Source organism: Lichenostomus cassidix, chromosome 13, assembly GCF_008360975.1.
Source record: "Lichenostomus cassidix isolate B80296 chromosome 13, HeHo_3.0, whole genome shotgun sequence".
Taxonomy (NCBI): domain Eukaryota; kingdom Metazoa; phylum Chordata; class Aves; order Passeriformes; family Meliphagidae; genus Lichenostomus; species Lichenostomus cassidix.
In genome coordinates, this window is record NC_139494.1 from 744496 (window position 1) to 768338 (window position 23843).

The following is a 23843-nucleotide window of genomic DNA, read 5'->3' on the forward strand; positions in this document are numbered from 1 at the left end:
AGGCAGCAAGACACCCTGGTGAGATAGAGGAATTTCTGTGCTAACATTTTGAACGTTTCTCTTTCCAGGCTTATGTCTTAGTCATGGCGAGTTTGCAGGTGGCAAAGTTCAGGACAGAATTTGTTCACTGCCGTCCCGCCCAGGCGTTTTTAAAGCACACAACCTACTCGCCTCCACTTTTACTGAATCTTGTCTAGATAAGTTTATTCACCATCACTGAAGCAACTGCCAAAATATTTTTTGTGTCTCTTATGGTGAATTATGTATAAAACATCTGCAAGAGGTCAAGTCTGATTTCCCACTGCTTAATCTTCTTTTCTAAGATGTACAGAAGGGTACAAATGGCTCCATGTTAGAATGACAGTATTTTACATTAATTTTTAACATGGGTAAACGGTGACCAACCTCTGGGTAGTGCAGGCTTAAGCAAGTAATATTGTACTTATGGCTCAAGTGGGGTTTTTTGGGGGGGGTGTTAGTTTGTTTTGTTTTTCACATAAATACAGATTCAGGAGTTTACTAAAGTTTTATTTAAGTTGGACAGAAATCTCTTAGACCTACCTTGGTATTTATTCTGGTCTGATTCTGGTCTTACATCTGCTAAACCATCAAACAATTTTCATATGTGTGGACTAAAAAAAGACCTCAAATTAGCACATTTTCATTTAAGCTCCTCCCAAGACGAGGTAAATAGAGTAAGTCTGTATGGACTATGTTTGGAAGCTTTTTCATCCTATAGGGAGCCTTGGCAGTTTGGGGAAGAGGATTTCTATGTCTATGTTTTAGAAACTCATTGTTACTTTGATAGTGCCATTCTGTCATAAACAACATATCTCTACATGGTGGGGAAGCAGAATCTGCCCAAGATGGTCCCTGAGATGCCTGGGGAACACCAGCAGCTCAGCATCGTACCCTGGGCATGTTTTGTTAGCCACTGCTGAACTGGCAGGGAAATTTTTTGGGTGGGAACTCCTACAGGTAAGACCTCTGTAATGGTCTAGACCAGGCTGGACAATCCACAACCTGGTGCACTGGAAGGTGTCCCTGCCAAGGGGTTGGGACTGGCTGAGCTTGAAAATCTCTTCCAGCCCAACCATTCTGTGATTTCTGTGAATGGTGTGTCAAGCTCAAAGAGTGGAGAGTGATATTAAATAGTGGAGAGTGATATTAAATGCCGTGAGAGGTCTATTTTGTGACCCAGCCATCCCGGGCTGTGCACCCTGTGGGGTTAACTGCAGCACAGTGTGTCATGCTGCACAGCTGGCTGGGCTGGGCGCTGGGCTGGTGTGCTTGGCACTGACGTGGATATTTCTGCAAGTCTTGGCCCTGTGTCCTGTAGACATGCCCAGGGAGTGCCAAGGGATAGCTCAGAGTGCTGGACGTGCTTCAGGAGCCTCCTTGCTGTGAGGTGGTGGTTTTGTGACCAGCAGTGCCTGAAAGCATCTCCCGGAGGCTGAAGCTCCTGTCAGCTCCTGCAGAGGTGAAACCCAGAGGGAAGTGTCCCAGAGTGTGCCAGGGAAAGGGGAGGTTGGCCCTGGTGCTGGGATCCTGCACCTTTCCCCATCCCTCCGGCCCCGGGGGCTGTGCAGGTGGGCAGTGAGCAGCAGCCAGCCCTCGGGGGTGGAAGCTTTGACCAAAGCCGTGTCCGGAGCTGTGCTCCCCAGCCTTCCACCCTGCAGGCGCTGGCAGGGGCGGGACCCTGAAGCCGTGGAGGGTCTTTATCAGCACTCGAGGGACTTCCGATGTGTGTGAAGTCCTTTGTGTGCAAGTATTTACAGGATCAGGTTGCTGTAGTGTAAGTGCCTTTGAGGTCTTTGTTGCATTATAGATTTTCTTCTGATGTCTTCCATGCAAATATTTAACCTGTCTGGTTCCTGAGAGCTACCGAGGCTGTTCTGCAGGTGACAGGTTGTGTCTGCAGTTTGTCCTTTGTTCACACAGAGCCCTCGGTCCTGCTTCCCTTGCCGCCCCACGATGGGGCAGGAAAACATGCCCCGGGGACTTGGGTGTGTTGGTGCTCTGAGGGGATTACATACACCAAAAAGTCTTTGGCCCCAGGTGCAGCAGTTAGGGTGCTGAGTGAGTGAAAGGTACAGTGTTTAAAAGAAATCCTCATTTAGAGCAGCAGCACCTTCAAACAGCCTGCTCAGGACTGGGAGCTGCTCCCTGGGCAGCCCCTGCACTGACACCCAGCCCTTCCCTGGCTCTTGCATAGCACTGGCTCGAAACAGAAAATATCTGGAGTCTGGGTGCTGGAGCTGCTCTTACTCTCCCTCCCCATGACCATCCCTTTTCATAATTTGACATGCACATGCTGTGCTCAGGACAGACAGGATGAGCTCAGCACAGTGGTATGTGGGTCAGAGCTCTGCCCTCCTGAGCACCAGCCTCATTGATCGGCTGGTTACTCCTGATTTGCACCTGAATATTTGAGAAGGGAGTTGGGTTCTGTGGATTAGAACAATTAAATACCATATGGTTTGCAGGGCTATGCAAGTATGCAGACAAAACTTAGGGATGCAGCCTAGATTCCCTCACTGGTCCACAGCCTGCAGGCTTCATTAGACCCTCCAGACTTTACCTAATTTTGGCATTATTCCCTCATCATTACATCATGACTATGGAGAGAGGGTCATTTTCTCCTATGTTGTGGTCGTGGAAGGGATTCACGTGGTTTTGGTAGAGCTAGCCAGTGTTTGAACAGGTTTCAACTATTTTAAGCACAGTTGCCTGTGTTGGGAGTCTCAGGAGAAGATCCAATCTCACCAGAGAGTGGATTTTACTGTCCCATCAGATGTGATATATGCACTGTGAACGATGGAATGTCCTGGTTCAAAGCACCAGGGTAACAAACTGGGAAAGCTGCTCTCTCTCCCAGGTGCTGTGCTCCCAGCCTCAGTGTGTCAGCACATCCTTCCTCTTCATTCACTGGAAATGGTTTCAAGTCTGAGAATGGTTTTGCTCACTTTGTTTCAGAAAAAGAAGTGCAACAGAAGCAGCAATATCTTGGTCCCCTCTGAGAGCCTTTTCCCCAGGAAATCTCTTGTAGCTGGCCAGCTTCATGGTGCCTGTGGACAGTGTAAGCAGCTGTAGTTCCTTCTCTCTATGGCACCTTTTGCAGGGGTTTTACCTGAAAAAAAAACAAACAAAACAAACCCCAAACCAGTGGAGAGACTTGAAGTATCCAGAGCTTCTGCACCTTTCTTGTGTTTTCTCCTTTATCTCTTCCTTTATCTGGAACTGAAGATTTTGTGATATGTACTTGTAAACCTTACACTTCTTAGGTGCCCTTTTTCTCCTCTCTTTCCCTGTACTTTTCTGGCTCCTGTCCTCCCACTCCCAGGAAATATCTGAAAGATAATTTGGCATATATTCTGCCACCTTCACATATCTCCCTGACTTCATGTTTTCTTAGCTGGTAGATAGCTTTTCAACATACATATATGTAATCCTTTTCACCTAGACTTGTGAGGAATTCCAGTCTCTTCCAGTGGGAGTTTTCAGGAAGGTTTAGGTTAAATGGGCCAATAAGGCAGAAACATGTAGCAGGAGATCTCACCCTCTAAAGACATCTTTTCTCTTTTGCTCTTTTTTTTATTCCCCTGGAAAATATATCAGAATATCTAGCTGTCAAAGAATTTAAACAATAACACCTGATCTAAAGATTGCAGTACTGGGCTTTTGAAAATAAAGATTGTAATCTCTGTGTGGTGTGTCCAGGGACAGATGGAGTGGGCAGTCAGGTGTGCTGAGCAGCAGAATGCTGTGGGTATGGTGCTCTGGCATGGTGGGACCCATTTTAGCTGAGCTCTCCCTGGAAATTCTCTTGGCTTTTCCCCGTGGCCATGGCATATTTCTCACAGGACCAGACAGCATGCCAGGTCCAGTTTGAATTAATGTAAAATGTGTTGGTAGTTGCTGAGCTTTTCTCCTGCTGTGAGAGTGGGGTGGGAGACATCAGCAGCCCCTTGTGCTGGGTCAACCTCCACCCCCCAGGAACTCTCATTGCAGCATTCAGGGCCAGGATTCATCCCAGATGATTTTAGATGTGCTGTTTAAGGTGCCTGTCCCTGCTCCTGAGGGAATTCAGGGAGATGCCTGTTGCACAAAGAGGCTGCAGCAGTCAGGGATGCTGCAGACTGGAAGCCAACTGGGTTATAATCCACCCTAAAGCCACACTGATCTCTCTTGTAGAAAAGATGGTCAGAAATTCCTAGAAATAAGATGGTGTTTCCAATGTCTTAAGACTCAGATTTTTCAGAAGTGGGAACCTCTGTGAGGCCTTGGCCTGTGCTAGGGCAGCTCAGGTCATAGCAGGGATCAGACATCCTCTGCTGAAACTTCTTCCCTCTGCTCCCACTCCTTGGAATTGGGTTCAGGATGATCCCTGGGGGTTTTGGGCTGTCTCTCAGGGCTCTGGGATGGGTGCTGGTATGTTTACCAGCATGAATCCAGGTCTCACTGGATGCCTGCTTTTCCTCTGCTGCTCAGACTGTGCCGTAGCACTTGCCTGGGAGGGATCTCAGCACCACCATAACCTTTGCAGCCCGCAGGAAAGGTGACTTCCATTTAGTTCTAAATTATGACATTATTTTATTAGATCTTTAAACTTTATTTAAATTTTTTATTTAAAAAGGGGGAGGAAGGTATCATATTTTAATTAGTAGCGGTGCCAAAGGAGTCCTAGATTAATTATTTGAAATCACTCCATCCAGATGGTTTTAATTTTCACAGCAGGGAACCGGCATCTTTTTAAGGTGATATTTTTCAAATTAAAATCAGCTTGGATATTACTCATACTGGCTGCAGAGCAAGGGGGTGGGGAGCACAAGCCAGTGTGCCCCATTTGTCCATCTGAGTATGAGCTGCCAGCAGGGAGCTGCGTCACAGGGGTGTGAGCTGCTGGCTCTCCAGTGGGACCACAGCCCATGGTTCTCATGTTGGAGGGTTTTGTCCATGCTAGCTCCTACTTTGGCTGGCCAGAGCTGGTATCTGATGTTCAGAGTTATTCTCAGCAGCTTTAGCTGCAGCACTGAGGCTGGAGTGCACAGGGAATGCCTTGCAGCTCACCAGGGAGCTGTGGTGTCCTGTTCTTGCCTCTATAGAGCCCTCGCTTGACCCCTGTGGCAGGTGGCCCTGCACCAGTTTTTGGCCTGAGTGGTTTGGCCACTGTAGATCTGTGGGCAGCTCCTTGGTGCTCTCTTGGCCATGGCTCTTGGAGCAGCCTTTGCTGGCTCCATAACCTTTTACTCATGTGCTCCTGCTGGTCTTCCTGTCTGAGGCTGACCTTCAGTCCCCTGCTCATGGGAGCTCTTTCAAAGTCACCATTTGAAATGCAGACAGTCTCACCTTTGCTGTTCCCTGATCTGTTAATGCTGCATTGCACCTGAGCAGCTTTCCCTGACCTTCCTGGAGCAGTGGGCACTCACTGAGTTCTGCACCATGCTGGTCAGCCTGCCCTTGAGGAGCTGTCCTTGGCCCTGTGCCTTCATCCCCCTCTTGGCTTGGCTCACCTTGATATCCTTACTTTGGCAGGTTATTTCTGGCTTGTGGCCCTTCCTCACAGAAATGGTCACAGGTTTGGCACCACCTTGGCAGGTGAGAGACAAAGTGGGCTGCACTGTTGTTTCCTGCAGGCTGCCCTTCATCACAGATACCCAAACCCATGATGCATTTCTGAAAAACTTCCATAAATATCTGTATCTGTGCATGATTTCAAGTAATATTCTGCTGTAATACAGACATTATCTGGCTTGCTGTCAGAAAGAAGTTATAATTTAAATATCCCCTGTGATAACAGGCTTAACAAATATACCTAAATAAATGTAAGCAGCTAGTAACTGGAAACCCCTGAACTTACAGATGTGACTGAGCTGCAAGGGGAAAACTGTTTAGGGCCCTTGTGAGTTAAAGGTTTGTGATATTTGCACTGCTGCAGAAGCCAAAAGCTGACTTTACAAGTGGGAAAAATATTAATGTGTTTAAATGAAACAAACTCCTATTTCTATCCCCATGGTAAATCCTTACAATGAACATATTTGCTCTTAGAGGGCTTTAAAGTTTGAAATATGAATGCCAAAAAGAATGTGACTTTTTGCAGCACAGATCAAACATTCTCCAGAGTTTGGCAAAAGCTGTATTTCTACGGTGAGCCTCAGAACTTACAAGCGTGAGTATTTCCAGAGCAGGACCGTGGAGCTGCACTTGCTGACACTTACACATTCTTGCATTGTGTTTCAACCATGTCTCCTTTCTCCCCCTCCATGTCAGAGATGGATCTGAACCAAAATGTCCAGTCTGCCTGGTCCTGCCTCTCTGGGGAAATTCCTGGAATCTGAATCTTGAGCATGACTGGAATTTGTGTTTAGATTAGAGATGGAATAAAAGGCTGAATTTGGATATGTCTAGAGTTTTGAGGTGATGATGATGATGATGGCACACTGCTCATCTTGGTGGCAGCCTGGCCCCTTCTGCAGGTAGAGCTGTGTTAGAGCAGGAGGTTTATGGAGATGCGGCAGAAATCTGTCCTCTACCCTGGCTTTTGGTGATGCTGCAAACCAGCTCTGGCATCAATAAACCTGCATGATACTGAGATTGGCCACATTTCTCCCAGCTACAGCCAGAGACCTAGAAAGCAACTCATAACCTTCTGGAAGCCCAACTAGGTATGGAGGACATCTTCAGGGTGGGTATGCATCAGACAGAACAAGCAGTGCCAAATTTCTCTCTGCTAGCTGTTGTGGTGACCTTCAGGAGATCACTGTGATGTTTTGCACCAGGCGTGTGTGGCTGAACCACTTCTGTGCAGTGTTTGAGGGCTGCTGGCTGTGGAGAAAGGATTTTCTTTCTTGTAATCTTTCATCTTCATGAGAATAAAATCCATGTTCTTACCATCCAAGAACCCTTCTGCAGTGTGAAGGAGAGCGTTGTCATTGGAACAGGCTGCCCAGGGCAGTGGTGGCACCACCATCCCTGGAGGTGTTTAAAAGCCATGTAGATATGACACTTAGGGACAGGGTATGGTGGTGGCCACAGCAGTGCTAGGGGAACACTTTGACTTGATGATCTTAGAGGCTTTTTCCCAGCATAAGCAATTCTCTGGTTCCATTAGCATTGAGCTCATGCTGCTAATGAGGTGGTGGGGTTGGTGTGGCAGATGGAGCCCACTCGAGTATTGGCCTATTCTGTGCTGAACCAGCACTAAATCTGAGTATCTGTGTAGGAGTGAGTGGGGATGTGCCAGTCCTGCACCAAGCCATGGGCTCGGCCACTGGCTGGGCCCTGGGGCTGTCCCTGTGCAGAGCATCCTGGCCTGGTGGGGTTCAGCTGGGCAATGGGACAGTGCCCTGGGGAGCTTTGCACCCTGTGACTTCATGGGACCACAATGGTAAATGCTTTTTTTTTCTTCTTCCTTTCCAAGCCCAGCTTCTAGTGGAAACAGACACTTTTGGCAGTCAAGTCCGGATCAAAGGGAAGGAGACAGATTTCTACCTTTGCATGAACAGGAAAGGCAAGCTAGTGGGGAAGGTAAGTGTTTCCTATTAATTCATTTGTAACTTGAGTGTTACCTTTAGCAGCCTCCTCAAGGCTGTAATGATGTGTTCGACTTTGGCCTGTCAGCCTCAAATGAGAAGCAGGACGGGGGATGTGGGGTTTGCAAGGCAGCTCATGCTGTCCCAAGGGCTCTCCCAAGTGCCTCCCCAGGCTGTAAAAGGAGCCCTGCAGCCTCTCTGGGCTCTCCAGTGATGCTGCAGGTGTGGATGGAGTCATGGCTCACATGAGCTACCATGTCAGCATCCCAGTGCCATGGCCAGCTCCACAATACCTTCCTTACCTGATCTTTCTTTGGGGGCACATTCCAATATGAGCTTCTCCTGAATTCCTTTTTGGGAGAAATTGAAAATAGCAGGTCAAGCAGAGCAGTGTGCTGGTGGTTCACACAGGGGCATGTGGGCTACAGAAGGTTCCTTCCAGTCATGAGCCAGGGAATGGGGTGGCAGAGCCAATGCTGGAATCCGAACATTGTGCTGTGCTGAGCCTCCAGTTTCCAGCATTACAGGAATGTTTTCCTTTGGATCCCCCCTGCAATGGAAACATGTAACAAATTACAGCATGTTCACCCCTCCAGCTTATTTGCAGAGGTATTTTTTGTGTATTCACTCGTTTTTGTAATTCACACCGTTCTACTGTATTGTTGGCAAAGCTGGAGGCTTGCTAACCAGGCAGAGGCTTGTGCAAAGCTGAAGTACCACCAAAAAATAAATGTGAAATAAAATATTCCAGCCTTCAGACCTCTGCTGCCCTCACTTTGTACCACCAGGAATTCAAATCTGGCATCCTTGTGGCTGTGAAAAAGGGAAGCTGAATTTTGTTTTGAGTCAAGGAAGCGAAAGCCATGCTCCCAAAAAGAAGCCAGAAACCCAATGGCTCTGATGAAAAATTATTTACTACTGTGGTCCCAGGAGTGACACCTGTGGGACACTGACTTCCCTGGCAGATCCCTCCCTCCTCCCATTTGTGTTTCCTTGGGGAGCAGATGCTCTGTTGAGGCTAAGCCCAGATTTTTTGCTGCCAGCCAGGACCCTGTGCCTGACCTGCATTGGAGCTGCCTGTTGAGGCAGGAGGTGTCCAGGGCACTGCTCAAAATCAGGGAGAAATGGAAATTGGTGCTCGGGAGGGTTGGAGCAAAGCAGCCAATTCTCTCTGCTTCCTGCACTTGTGTTACCACACTGCAAGAGACCCCATTGTTTGGTCTTGGACAAAGAAATTAATAGTTTAACTGGATTTAGACCATGTTGGATGCTTTTGAAGGTTGCATTGGACACAAACCTGCCTTCAATTTTTTTGTGCCCTAATTTTCCATCCTTTAAACATGATCATAGCATTTTTCCCTGAAATGTTACAAGGATAATTTTGTTAATGTTTATGAGGTGCTGATACTAGTCACGGAGACCTTAGAAACACTCAGATGGGGTAAAATGAGCACAGAATCTTAGCTTTTTCTTCAGTAGATCGTACCCCAGGTGCATCAGCAGGGCAGCCCACAGCCACACATAGGGCAGCCCACAGCCTTTCCTGTTCTGTACTGAGTGTGCAGAAGCATCCTGGCAAAGCCAGCCTCTGTTCTTCCATACATACAGTATATTCATATGTGGTATGTATTTAAGACTCATCCCTTGATTTGGCCCACTGGGCACTGAGGCAGGACAGTTCTTTAACTTCTCACCTATCAGGCAGCATGAACCTTTTTTTTTTTCCTGATGTGCTTTTCATAGTGTTAAGTTGGCAAATGTTTAGTTACAAAGAATAAATAAGTCTATTTTTGTACATACTTTTGCCTTCCCATCCCAACCTGGTGACAAGTTCACAAAGCAGCAGACCTGGGCTGGAGGGAACAGGGCACTGGGAAGGACAATGTTCCAGATGTGTTGCCCACATTGACAGCTTCTCACGAGCACAAAAGGAAAACAATAGCATGTCTTCTTGATACCGAACAGTGTGGTTTTAATTAGTGTCATAGTTTCAGCTCTCTTTGTGGCAAGAGTTTGAGGGAATGATTTTTAGCTTGAATGCTCTAAACAGCTAGTAAACCCCAAGGAAAACATGAGATAAAAGTTAGGCCTGGGCTTATACAAATATTTGAGTTCAGTCTGGGGGTGGAGGGGAATGAAGCCCATGAAGTGATTGTTTCACGGTTGTCCTGCTATGTTCCTTTGGCAGGAGAGGAGCCATGGGACCAACCCAGGCCTTTTTCTCTGCTCGTTTTCTGTTACCTTACACTGCACAATCCCCAACAAGACCAGCACATGCCATCTGGCTTTGTTCTCCTTCTCACTCAGCAGTTTTGGATCCCCCCCAGTGGAAAACCTGCTTTGAATTTAGTCCCTTTTTGTGTCCCATAATCACTTACAAAGTGTACCACGGTCAGGAGCAGGTTGTTGTTGTTCTCAGCTGGAACTGGTGATGAACACAAGAACTCCAGAGATGGACAGGGCTTTCCCCCACCTTGGTTGTGTTGCAGGGAAGCAAATTAACTCCCTGGGGGTAAGAAGAGCAGCCTTTGTGTTGTTATGTTTATTTATGGTGAATTGCACCTCCACCAGTGTTTCCCAGCAGAGCCATCTGATGGAGCTGCTCAGGAGCCCCAAACCTTGCAGGTTTTGCCTCTCTTGGGTGTTACTGTGTGTGTTTACTGCCAGCAGGGACCAAAGGGCTTGGGGTTGGTTTGGGCAGACTCCTGACCCCAGTGTAACAGCAGCTGCCAGGGTCACTGACACTCTGTGTGCTGGTTTTGAAAACTGGAGACAGGGAAGGTGTTGGATAGGAGTGACTTTTCTGTTAAAGGTGAGCAGCATCTGGGGAAAACAAACTGCATTGTGTTTTTTGTGGATTCTTGGTGTCGTGTTGAAGAAGGCCCAAGAAACATATAATTTTAATTTTTCTTTCATTTCTGCCCATATGTTTCTTTTCCTATGGATTTTTGGTGCTACATAAAAATTGTAGGTCCTGAGTTTTCTGGTCTTCCTGAAGTTTTCTATGGACCACTGAACTTTATTATAAAATCACAGAAAGGCTTGGTTTGAAAGGGACCTTAAAGCTCATGTTATTCCAGCCCCTGCCCTGGGCAGGGACACCTTCCACCATCCCAGGTTGCTCCAAGCCCTGTCCAGCCTGGCCTTGGACACTTGCAGGGATCCAGGGGCAGCCACAGCTTCTCTGTCACCCTGTGCCAGGGCCGTCAAAGTGAAGAATTTCATCTTTATATCTGGTACAAATTCACCTTCTTTCAATTAAAGCCATTACTCCTTGTCCTATTGCAACAGGTCCTGCTATAAGGTTTGTCCCCATCTTTCCTTAACCTCTTTTAAGTACTGAAAGGCTCTAAGAAGTTCTTCCTAGAGGCCTCTCTTCTCCAGGCTTTATGGTGGAATCATACTACAAAAAGAGAAAATAAAATATGAAAATTCAGAACAAGAATACCAGCTGCTTTTCTGAGGAAAATTTTTTATTTTTCTTATTTTTTTTTAATTATTAATCCTGTTTATTTATCTCAAGGTCCTTATAAACACTGGGAGAAGAGGACTCTAAAAGGTCCAGTTCTTTTGTCCACTTGTGGCAAGGCACAAGGTGACAAGTCATCTAGAACACAAGAACTCTGAATATTGGCAGTAATTCAGTGCTAGGGGCAAAGAGGACCTGATGGTCTCTTTGGAGGAGTTCTTGAGTTTCTAACTACTTCTCCTGGGGAGTCATTCTGTGGTTTTTCTCTCTGCCTCAGCTTCTCTTATCTCATGCATTAAGATAAGGTCATCAGTAAAGTGGAGACTTCATGTTTGTTGAAGGCTGGCACAGGTAAGTTTTGAAGTCTCCCAGAGCAAGGAATAGCAGCCTGGGCTGAGCAGGTGGCAGCCACTGCTCTTGCTGAGCAAAGCCAGGCTCTCTAGAACTGCAGGACGCTGCAGGAATTGCCTTTCCCTGCCCTGTCCCAGTCCTCCTGCCAGGAAAGCATTTGCAGTCAGGCTCTGTGAAGCCTGAACCATCACATGATGACCAAAGCCTGCCCTTCCTTTGGGCACAGCCAGGGCTGGTGGCTGCTGCATGGTGACAGGAGCAGAGCATCTCCTGACCCCTGTCACTGTGTCCAGGGAATTCTCTGTGGCTCTGTGACATCCAGCTGTGGGATGAGGCAGTCTGCTCAGTGCTAGTGCTCAGGCTGCAGCAGGTATCCATGGGGAGGTATTTCACACTCCCACCTATAACCAGGGAGGAGAGAACAGGCCTGTTCTTCCATGCTGACCAAGGGCAGGGGAGAGTAGGCCTTGGCTTCCTGCAGAGCTGCCAATGGGAGGTGAGGGGGGCTAGTGCAGAGCGTCCAAGGGAGACAGAGCTTTCAGAGCAGGACATAGAAGCAGGGAAGGCAAGTAATGGCTGGAAGGAATTTAGAAGATTTGAGAAGAATGAGAAAAGAGCTAAGCACATATTTGATTTGATCCAAAAGTGTCTCCAGAAGATGCTCCAGCAAATCCCACTGATGTTCTTCCATGATATTAGATGGATTCCATCCTTTTGCAGCACTATTGCTCCCTGTTCACTTCCCTTTGAGAACAGCTCAGTGTGTTAAGTGACTCCTTGAGCTCTTCCAGGAAGGAGAAGCAGTTGGTGGTGCTGGAGTCCATCTCCTTAGGCTGGGAGGGGACTCAGGATGCAGGTGGAGTGGAGGCAGCCTGGCAGCTGTTGTGTGCTGAGCTCCTGTGCAGTGCTGCTCCACTGGTGTGGCTGTGGTCTGGAGAATGAGCTCAGCAGGAAACCTCTGCACTGCTGGAAAAGTGGATGAGTCCTTCCTCTGAAGCAGGATGTGGCTGTGGAGAAAACTCCAGAAATAGGAGAGTTATAATAGTGATAGAATGGGATCTATCACAGATCAGCCCTGCCAGCTCTACAGAAAATGAGAGCACTGAAGTTGTATCCTGAGAGAAGTACCTGCTCATGGCATCAGTTTTGCTCCTTCTAAGAACTGAATGTGTGATCCCATAAAACAGGCAATTTACCACCAAATCCACATGCTGACTTGCACCATCTCCCTTTGGGTTTTCTTTCAGAGATCCTCAGTGATCTGTGTCCATGCACTCTCAAAATCATTGTGGTACAGGGGCATTATTTTTGTAAGAGCTTTTTAATGAGTTTAGCTTTATTCCTTCATTCTCTGAGCTGAATGTAAGCAGTGGAGAAAAGCTGTTTGGTGAAGGGTAGGAAGCCATGGGCAGTTGTGTGGCTGAGGCAGAGCTCCAGCCTGGTGACTGGTAATTTGGGTACCTCCTGGGGACATTTCCCCTGACACCATGTCTGCAGCACTGGTGCTCTCCCAGCACTCACAATGAGCAGCTCTGAGCTTTGGTCCCCAAGCACAGTCCAGCTCCTGAAAAAAAGCTGTGCCAGCCAAAGTGTGGCTGTGCCAGGGGCATGCCATTGGTGCAGGGGGCAGGAGGTGGCATGGCTCTGCTGGCCACCAGTGCCTCTCCCCAGCCCTGACCAGCACCACCGTGCTGATGCCACTTACAGCAGAGACCTGCCTCTCAGACACAGCATTTTTTCTGGTGTGATAACTGCTTTCCAAGCCAATATATTTCTTAATGTTACCAGAAAGTTGCTAATACCATATGGCAAGGCTCTCTGTATTTTTGCAGGACAACAAACAAATTGTTGCTAGATGCCAGACTGCTCTGGCAGAGCTTTATCACTGATGCCTGCCAGCAGTAGCCTTTAGGGGATAGTAATAATTCGGGGTTGTTTACATTACAGCTTGAAAATAGGGGTTTTCTTGAAGCATGTGTGTGCTTAGTCAGGAAAGTTGGCCAAAAAAACTCTGACAGCATCAAAGACTGAATATGCCCAGTGTGGCCTGTAAACGTGCTCTTGGCCTCTGTAACTCCTCTGGCCTCAGGGGAGAAGGAGCTGCTGTGTTACAGGAGCTGCAGGGCTTCAGCAGGAGCCACCCTTTGTAGGACCTTTGTAGGAGACTTAGCTGGGTGGGAGACACCAGGTGATTCTCCAAAGCCTCAGTGCTGTACCTGGAGCAGCTTTTTCATCAGTTGGCTTTGGCTGAGAGTGAGGTTAAGTTTCTTGAAAAGCTGTCTTTGAGAAACTGCTGGTGTACCTCACTGCAGGGCCAGGGGGCTCAGGCAAGGACACCAAGGGATGAACTCTGAGCCTGGTGCCCTTTCCATGCCCCAGTCCTGTGGCATTTGGGTGGCAGTGTTCTTGGTGCCTCCCTGTGCCAGGTCCATCCCAGCTGCCAGGTGTGCTGCAGAGGTGCTGAGAGGTGTGCAGAGAGGGCAGGGGCACCCCGGGGTGCAGTTTGCACTTTGAAACTCTGATGCAGTAGATGAGGTGTTTGCCCTCCTCAACGTGTATATTGAAAACCACTCCTAGCTGCATCTTGGACTTGAGGCAGAGCTCTAAGTTTCACCAGGGATTGATGCTTATCCAGGATTTCTCCAGGAGTTGCACAGTGTTTGGGTTGCTTGAAAGGGACCTGTAAAACCTAACAATTTCTGGAGCTGAATGCTGAATTTGCAACATAAACATGACCAGGACTGGTGGGGTGTCAGGTTTAATAGCACACGTCTTGTGGATCTCTCTGTGACATGTTCAGCCATAAACTATTCCAACTTGGCTCCTCATGTGAAAGCAAAACTTGACATGGCTTTTGCTGGATCTTGGTCAGATCTCGTTTTGAGCTGCAGTCTGGGTCTTCACTCTCCTGTGAGTTTGTTTTAGTTTAAGTCATCTAAATAAATGCATGCAGTGGACCCTGAAGCCAAGCAACTTTGGATCCTGCCATGTTTTGGACAGGGAGACCTGATCCAGAACCAGTCTCAACTATCCAAAAATCTGGACTCAGGGTCTGCAGGATTGCAAAGTTCTTAAAATCAATGAAATTACAAAACCACTTTTATTTTCGTTGGGCCATCACAATCTTCTGCATTCACCTGACTAAGCTTTTTCCTGCAACCTGTGGAAAAAAATTGGAATTATTTTTCTGAAGCTGAGATTCTTGTGAAATTAAAAGTGGAAGTAGAAGCTAAATCACTGTCCTCCATTCTCAGAACCCAAACAACGTCAAAAAGCTGGAGAGGAACTGCAAGAAGGGACCCAGGAGTCCTGGTCCATGACCAGTTGGATCTGAATCAGCAGTGCCCTGGAGCCAGGAGGGACATTCCTGTCCTGGGGGATCAGGCCCAGCATCAGCCAGGGAAGGAATTGTCCCACTCTGCTCTTCACTGGGGCAGCCTCACCTCCAGTCCTGGGGTGGTTTTGGGCACCAAAACATAAGAAAGGCATTAAGCCATTAGAGAGCATCCAAAGGAGGGACATGAGAGTGAGGATGGGTCTGGTTCTGAGGAGCAGCTGAGGGCACTTGATTTGTTCAGCTGGAGCAGAGGAGACTTGAGGGGAGACCTCGTTGTGGCCATCAACATCCTCCCGAGGGCCAGTGGAGAGACAGCTCTGGTCCCAATGACAGGACTTGTGGTACCAGCTGGAGCTGTGCCAGAGGAGAGTTAGGCTGGATTTTGGGAAAAGGTTCTTCCCCCAGAGGGTGCTGGCACTGCCCAGACTGCCCAGGGAATGGGCACAGCCTGAGGCTGCCAGAGCTCCAGGAGTGTTTGGACAGCACTGCCAGGGATGCCCAGGGTGGCATTGTTGGGGTGTCTGCAGGGCAGGGGTTGGACTGGACTATCTTTGTGGGTCACTTCCAGCTCAGCACAGTCTATCATTCCATGACCATGAGTCTTTGGGCAGCAGTTCAGCCTTTCACAGCTGCTCCTTTCCCATTACTGGGTGACCTGAAGCATTGCATTCAAGTTCTGTAGATGCTGATGGAATTTGTATAATTTGGTTCATTTGTTGCAGTTTCAAATCTTTACAGCGCTGGAAATGTGTCAAAGGTGTTCCCCAGGGAGGGGCTGTTGGATGTCGTGGACATTTTGGGAGGGAGGTTGTTATCACACCATCCCACAATAATTTGTTGTGTCACTTCTTGGTGGGTTTCATGTGCTCAGGGCTGGCAAACCCTGTCCTGCACCTTCCCCAGGGGCTCTGCTGGTGCTGTAGGCACAGGGAGGAGGTGTCAGAGCCTGAGGTGGGAATGGCTGTGCTGCATTTGCACACCTGACAAGCAGTAGCCCCACTGAAATAGGTTTTCCAGGAATCCTGACTCTGGATGGCACAACCATGTAATGATTTGCAAGAAGCCAGTTATGGTTGAACCAAGTGAAATGACTTCCCAGTGTTCCTTTTACTGAGGCTGCTGTAGCCCAAAAATGGATGGGCTCTGATGCTGCCTTCAGAGTGCTGGGAGACTGTGTGAGCTTGCTGGAGCTTTGCTGATGTATTTGCCATGAGCAGTGTGCCTTGTCCTGACTCTGTATTTGTCAGTTCTTGTTTATAGGCGTTTCTGTGGAGATGGGAAGGAGAGGGGGAAATGGTGTGATGGTGGGGAATGAGTTTTGTGGAAGAAGGTTGGCTGGTTTGCGGTGGTGTGGGATTGCATGTGACTGATGTTGGTGCTGTGGGGAGAGCAGAGGTCTTTGGGGACCTCCTTGTGCAGAAGATGAGAGCATTTTAGAGGATGCTGATAAGTACCAAATAGCTCCAAGTCTTGGGAAGGAGCGATGGGAGAGTCCTTGGAGAGACTGGGGGTGGCTGGGGACTGCTGGCAGGGCTTGAGCTCACATGGCACAAGATGCTGAGGAGATGGGATGAACATGCTTCTAGGGAGAAGAGCCCTCTGTTTCACAAATGGCTGAAACTGCAGCAGTTCTTAACTGAGCTGCTGAGTGCACAAGGCTTGGCCAAAGCTCTGAGGGCTGTCTGAGCCAGCAGGCTGTGCTGTTCATGGCACTGGGTGGTGAGAGAGGCTTATGCCACCACAGAGCATTTACCAGTGCCTTCCCTTGCTGATCCATTATTTGCACTGGTTGTACAGTTTATCTGTGTGCTCTGATGAGTTTATGTCACAGAATTCATAAATGGAGCACATCAGGTCCAGTTATGCCCATGGTGTGCTGCTGGGGCTGGGTTTGTACTTGGCTGCTTTGCCAGTCAGAACACTGACAGCACTGGCTGGATGTCCCCTAACACCTTGTGAGAGTGACAAAATATTTAAGGCCTGTGCTGAGTGCTACCTTCAGTTCTTGCAATCTTCTGAGCACCCTGGGGGGATGCTGATCCTCTAGGGCTAGGCAAGGAAGGCAGGTTTGGCTTTAAGCACACAGTGGGGAGAGGAGAAAGTTTGGTTTTATACACATGGTGGATGGAGGAGCTGTGCATGCCACAGGCTGTGCATGCTGTGGGCAGAGCTTCCTGGGTGGTGGTGGTGGGAACATTCAGGATGGGATCAATTCTTTGAACATCATGTCATGGGCTAAGCCAGTGGGCAAGAGGTCCTTGTAGTCACTTTTCATCTTTTAGCCATAGGTGAACATCTCCAGTTAACCTAATCTTCTCAGCACAGCCATAATTCTTTAAGAGTTTGCTCTGAAATAAAGCAAATTTTTTTTTATTAAAAAAAATTAATTCTTCATTATAGTGTTTTTATGGTAAAGCCTCGCAGTTGCTCTGCTGGGGATGTGAGCATTGTGTGTCCAGGCTGTGTCTGGTCACCAGAGAGCTGTGTAACAAAGCTACAGATTTACTGTAATTCCTCTTTAGGAAATGTCATGTTTCCTTTGGATATTCCTAAGAAGCCCCAGTTCTCTCTCAGACTGAGCTTTGCAAAGTCAAGGTTCACTTGCAGACCAAGCTTGTGAGTTTGACCTCTAAATCTTTTCCTTATCCCATGGCTGGAAGCTGTCTGTCCCCTTCCAGGGAAGAAACACCATCTTCTTGAAAGCTGTGTGATAATTTAAATTAATCCTTGCTGTGTTCAGGAAGCATCACCATAAAGCTGCTGACATCCTGTCCCCTGTGTTTTGTGGTGGCTGCAGCTGTGTGTCCTGTTGGAATATTTCAGTTCCCCAAGGTTTAATGTTAATTAAATTTACTGATGAGGATCCCTGAGCTCTGGTCATGCCTTGTCTTGTCTGGGTGGAGAGGATGTGCTGCCAAATGCATCTTGTGCTGACAATTATCAAGTTGGATTTAATTGCCTTCCTGAGAGTATCTCATCTCCTAAGTACAACTTTTTGTTGTTGAGCATCTCTAAGATGAGGGCAATGTTTCTTCTAAGCATTACTTATCAAATACACTGTTGTGTTTAACTGCAAGAAGGAACAAAGCAGTGCAGCCTCATCTTCCTCAAGTGGATACAGTTCAGATCACATTCAGGGGACTCCTGCTTTTCAAAGATTGTTTCTACTTAGCTTGCAGTTTGGTTTTGGAGAGGAGGTGAGAAAATAGAGGTTATTTTTGCCGTGGAGAATAAAACCTGTGTTACAAGAGTAGCAAAATAGAGTCTATTTGATATGGCAGTTACAAAACCATTTTTAAGGTCAAAGAAAAGTAGATCTTGCTTAAATACATTTTTATTCTTGAGATTCTCTTACATTGTCTTTTGGCTACCTGAATATGCCAAGTTTTCCTGAGGCAATACAAGTCTCAAGCCTTGCATTTGCTGCATGTGGATGGAAGTTGGTCACTCACAGGCTGGAGCATTCTGGATGATAATTTTTTATGGATAGTACTTGATTTGATAATGGATTTATCTGTTTTCTTAGTAATATGACTTGACATGAAGAGAACTAATGCCATCTGCATACAAGCAATGACCATTCTTGGTTCTAAATTCCCTCATTTAAGCTTGTGCCAGGGAAAGTGGTGTCACTACTGGAATGTTGGCTGGATGAGATTGTATTTGTTTGAAATGATAACTTACAAAGCCAGTGTGCATGTTTGTTTAATGTGAATCAATCTGGGACCAACCCAGGACCTGCTATGAGGTCAGCAACTGTTCTAGTCCCATTATCCTGCTCCATTCATCATCTATACCTGATGTTTTAAACAAATTTTTGAGAAAAGAAAAATTCCTGTAGGGGCACAACTCTCCATATCAAAAGATCACTGAGGTGGGAAAAGCCTTCCAAGCTCATCAATTCCAACCTATACCTGATCCCCACCTTGTCACCAGCCCAGAGCACTGAGTGCCATGTCCATGTGTTCCTTGGGCACTTCTAGGGATGGGGACTCCAACACCTCCCTGGGCAGTTCATTCCCGTGTTTAACAAATTCCTCCTGATGTCCAGCCTGAACCTCCCCCAAGCCTGAGTCTGTCCTCTTGCCCTGTCATTTGCTGCCCGTCGATCCCCACCTTGCTACGATTATATATGGAATTTAAGCCTACATGAAACATGCTGCTGTTCTTAGGTGGCTTTTATAAAAAGTTCAGGACTGGCCTGTGGAGGCTGGAAATGACTGCTGGAAAAGAGCTCCCAGCAAAGCCCAGGAGAGCCTTTCACCAGCACGTTGTGCTTTGTACAGATGGGTAAAAACACCCTCCCAGCCCTTAACATATGTAGCTCCTCCCAGGTTACATGTAACTGGACCTGATGGGTGCAGGTAATGGGAGATGCCATAGATCTGCTCAGATATCACATCTGAAACCTGCCTGGGGTTTCAGATCTCCTGAAGTGCAGTAGCTTCCTGTTCCAGGAAGCCTGCAGTTTTGACTTAAGTTTCCTAAATTTTCTCTTGGTTTAATAAAGTTCATTTCAAAAGCAGTTGCTGTTTCTCCTCATTAATAGTAAGTATATGCCGCTCTCTGAGATGCAGTTAGGAATGTCTATCAACCAAATTTGCATCTTTCCAGATGAAGCCAACCTGCTTTGCCCTGATTCCGGCCATGGCCACCCTGCTGCACTGTTGGCAGGAATCTTGGCTGTGACGGAAGGAGCAGGTTAGGAGGCATGTCCTGGTGTAACCTCAGCTTTGCCTGGTTCAGCCCTACAGAGCCTCCTTTCATCTGTGTTCTCCTGTTTATCCTGAGACAGAAAGCTCTCCCAGGGCAATGTGAGGGTTACTGAACTTAGGTAAAAAAGTGGAATTTTGAAATGAAAGGTAGAAGAAAAGAAAAATTTTGAACTGTTCTCTTCCTTCCTTGGTTCCTGCAGCTTGTGTCTGGCACAGACAGGCACAGGGCTCTGCCAAGCCTGCATGTCCTGACCCACGCATGCAAGACTGTGCCCTTTTTCTCCTCTTTTCGGGAGGGATGAGGTGTTCCCAGTGTGTGGGGGCAGCTGGGGGCAAACGTGGGCAGTGCTGCTTTCAAGCAGGGGCTGGATGGAGTTGTGCCCTCCATGGAGCATCTCCTCTGTGTGGTTTTGTGTTACTTCCCTGCCTCACGAATGCACTTAGATGTCCTGTATACATAATTAACCTCTCTGCTGTGCCGGCAGACACTTTTATTGAACTGCCTGTCATGACTCCTAAGTATTTTCCTCGGAGGATTGTGCAGGTTCAGAGGGCAGGGAGCTGGAGGAAACACGCATGAGGCTGAGTGACTCTTGGCAGTTATGGATGCAGCTTCCCTGATTTACAGCCTGCTCTAGGAGCAGGAATGTGCATTTGGGTCAAGAGGTGTCCCTGTGGTCAGGATGCCTTGTCATAAATCCAGGATGCTGAGCATCAGGATGCTGCTGACAGATCTGTCCTGATAATGCCCATAAAGTGTGTGGGGATGGCTGAGCACTCAGACTCGCTGGTTGGTGAGCAGCTTCTGCCCACCCCAGCACTGTGGGCTCTGGCAGCTGCACTGCTCACCTCCTCATCGTGCTCCCTGACCTGCCTTTAAAAGGTCTGTGTGTGTGTCAAGGGGGAGAGGGGGCAGTGAGTGCTGAAAGCTGTGACATTAGCACAGCTCCTGTATTGCCTCCTTCCACTCGGGATTTTCCAAGCCATGTGGAGCGAGTCTGGAGGATGCTCTGAGCATTGCCCTCGTCTGACTTTGAGCTGAGCTTCTGCAAAACTGCAGAGAAGGGACTTCCTGAAAGCCACATGTCACTGGGCACATGCTGGGTAGACAGCTCTGGGGCTTTCAGGGATTATCAGTGGTGCTGGGGGCACCAGCCCTTGGTTCTCAGCTGGGCAGCTTCAGGAGCAGCTCACGGGGACTGCTGAGCCGTGCTTCTGAAAATCCAGGACTTCCCTGCTGCCACTGCTATGAAATTTAGGAAACCCAGGGCAGCATTTCTTCTGTATAATGCACTGGGTGAACCTAATAGTGTCAGTACTCGAGGGAAATTTTCAGCAGCCATTTGAAATGATTGCTGAGCTCAGTGGGTGTGCCTCACACCTCCGGGTGGCATGAAATCCAGCACGGTGGAGTGACACTGCTTGAGAGCCCCCTCTGTTTGTCTGTCTGTCTGTCTGTGGAGGGGAAAGAAGGTTGGGTGCAGGAAGGGCCCATTTTCAGTGGTTTTCCTTGTAAAAGCCTCGGTGCATGCACCTCTTGGAAATCTTTTGCTTGAGTGGTAGCTTTTCCTGCTCCAGGTGTTTTAGGAGGTGGGGGTTTGCTTCCCTCGCAGAGGTGGATGCTCTCAATTGTATGGAGGGCTGGTATCATCACAGTTTGACTTCGAGCCTGGGGGCTGAGCTGGCAGAAAGGTGATAATTAGACAGAGACTCATCCTGCTCTCACTTTGAATGCTGAGGCTCACCGCACCCTGTGCAAACCAGCATTCCTGGGTTGTCACAGACATGTTTGGTGGGGTTTTGGGTTTGTTCTTATTTCAGCACATCACTAGTCGCTTACCCAGAGAGCTCCTAATTGCAGCAGCGCTTGAGGAAGGGAAGTGTTTTAACCTAAGCTTAGCTAACAGCAGCTTAATTTGTGCCCTGATCTTTGCAAACAGAGAAACTTTTCAGTCCCGGAGGCTTCTCTCCCCGCTCTGCGGTGTTAGCCGAGCTGCTCACGCGAGCTCATTGTTGCTGTAAAAGCCGAGGGAAGTTTGGATTTGCCGGTGCCCACTGAGCCAGATTTGTGAAGCATAAATGAGAAAACCTGCCCTGGCCTCCCTTTCCCATAAAGAGCTGCTCAGGTGGCTTAGCGTGGCAGGCTGCTGGGGGAAGGCGGAGGCGGCTGCTGCACCTGCTAATGCTTTGGCTCGGGCTGGTGGCACAGAGGCTGCCGCGAATTCCCCCTGAGCAGCAAGCTGTTCGTGGCAGGAATGCCTCGCTCCGAGGAGCGCTTCTGCTGCGACAACAAAGAGCTCTTTGATCCTTTCCATTTGGAGAACTTAAAACGAGAAAGCCAAACTACAATAAGACCAAGTTGGGTCATAAAAAAGAGAGCAGGAGCACCAAAGCGCTCCGGAGTGTAATTGTAGAAGCAGCAAATGCTTTGGCACTTAATTCTGCTTTAGTGTCAGTTCAACATGTTTCGCGTTTAAGACTGGAGAGCCCCTCGCCAAATGCTCTGCACAAACAATCCGGGGCTGCTCCTTGGTGAGCTGCGTGTGCTTGGAGAGACCCTGGCTGCAGTGCAGCCCCTTCGGCTCTGCTGCCCTCAGCTGCACACGGCGTGGAGGTGGCTCACGCTGCAGAAGCTCGAGATACCCTTTACTGGAGGGTGAGCCTTGGCTGGGTGCTGCTGCTCTCTAAAAACACTGGGACCACTCAGGTCCCCGCTTTGGCACTGGGCAGTGACCCACTGTCACCAGGGCTGCTCCACAGCTGTTGTTTCAGGAGATGCTCTGCTGGAACCAGCACTTGGTGCAGCTCAGGGGGTGCTTTCCCTTCACTCTGCACAGACCTGGGCCATGCCCCAGAGGTTTCCCTGGAAGGTGGCATTTAGATCAGGCATTTTATAAGGCGTTTATCAGAAATCTGGCTAACAGATACCACATCTTCCCGAAGCTGTCGGGGTGTGCTTAAACAAAAAAATGCTCTGAATTATTTCTTTGCAAAGAGCTGACCTGCAAGGTATCAGCTCCGTGGTGGCACGGCCTCTTTGCATGGCCAGGCAGCAGCCCCTGGGCCAACAGGGACAATTTGGTGGTTGCTGGTCGCAGGTACTTGCAGAGGGCCTTAGCAGGAGCAGGGTTGTGCCTCTGCTCTGTCTTGCTCTGAGCAGGGAGCGTGGCTGGAGCTGCTGCCAGTGGGATGGTGGAGGGCAAAAGGCAGGAGCAGCCAGTGGGGCACATATGGAGCACGTGAAGCACTCATTCCTGCCCTCTGAAAGGGACAGGGATATGGCTGGGTGTAGGACCTCTTCTATCATGTGGCCAGACCATTTCACTGGGCCAGACTGCCCCTGTGCAGCTCTGGGGCTTTCAAGAACTTCTTTGTTGTAAAGGATCAGTTGAAAACATAAAGCTCCATGTTTTGGAGGGCAAATGCTCTGCATGGTGCATCCCTGCCAGCGCAGTGTATGAAATGTGGCTTGGCAGCAGCTCCTGGCTGACATTGGTGACCAAGGGTTCAGCCCTGGATTGTTTGCACCAGGAGCTCCTGGGGAAGGGTGAGCCAGTGACTGGAGCAGAGAGTGATGCTTGGCCAAAGTTGTTATCTCTTTTCTCTTTCACCCCCCTCTCTTTGGAGGAGTGAGGGGATGGCTGACAGATCCAAGGTGTGATTTGCTATGGCTTAAATAGGGAACCGATTAAATTTTAAGTGTTGGGCGCTTGATGCCTGAAAATTATTTGAAACCTTACAAATTGATTTTTCCGTAATAGATTGTTGTGGGTACAGCTCTTCGTGGTGTAGGTAACTTGTGTTAATGATTTATTCTGTTGGGGATTAAAACAAATGTTGTAAAATTATCTTGTCAGTATTTGAAAATCATGTGTGTGTCTGTGACGTGTCTTAGCACATACAGGAATGCTGTGTTTGGGGAAGTGAGGTCCTTATCCTGGTTTATCTCTAGGTGCTTGTAAATGTTACTGTAATTTCATGTTATCAAACCATTTAGCTCTTCCTCTTCCAGAACGAAGTTATTTTATCTCATGCACCTTGTTTACTTCAAATTAGCCCTGAGGTTGGCCTGAAGTTGCACCTTGTTATTCCTCCACCTCCTGTCTCCGTCTTAGGCTCTGTCGGCAAATTTGAAGGTATAAGTAAATACTTTTTTGTTATTAATAGAATAAGTTCCCCCTCCTACACACGTTTTCTTTTTCATTCCAGTCTTTATTTTCCATGAAAAACTGACATTGCAGTACAAGCGGAAACCTCCCAAATTGCATGAAAAAGCCTTAATTCTCCTAGCAACAAGGTCAGGGCTCAAATCCAGTCCTTTTCCATGAGCATGGGGGGAACAACCCTTCCAATTACCTGCTCCCCCTGCGGTATGGATCCGGTCGGTTCACAGGCACCTGGGTTTGGGTGGATTTGAATCTCAGCCATGGTATTGTTTA

The 23843-nt window shown here is 48.1% G+C and overlaps 1 protein-coding gene across 1 annotated transcript in view; it reads left to right on the plus strand.

Moving 5' to 3' along the window:
• FGF18 (fibroblast growth factor 18) overlaps positions 1-23843 on the plus strand; it is a 73426-nt gene that overhangs the window by 45947 nt on the left and 3636 nt on the right. Inside the window, exon 4 of the mRNA XM_085073230.1 lies at positions 7421-7527. Coding sequence (XP_084929356.1) covers positions 7421-7527 — 107 coding nt within the window. The remainder of the gene's footprint in view (positions 1-7420; positions 7528-23843) is intronic.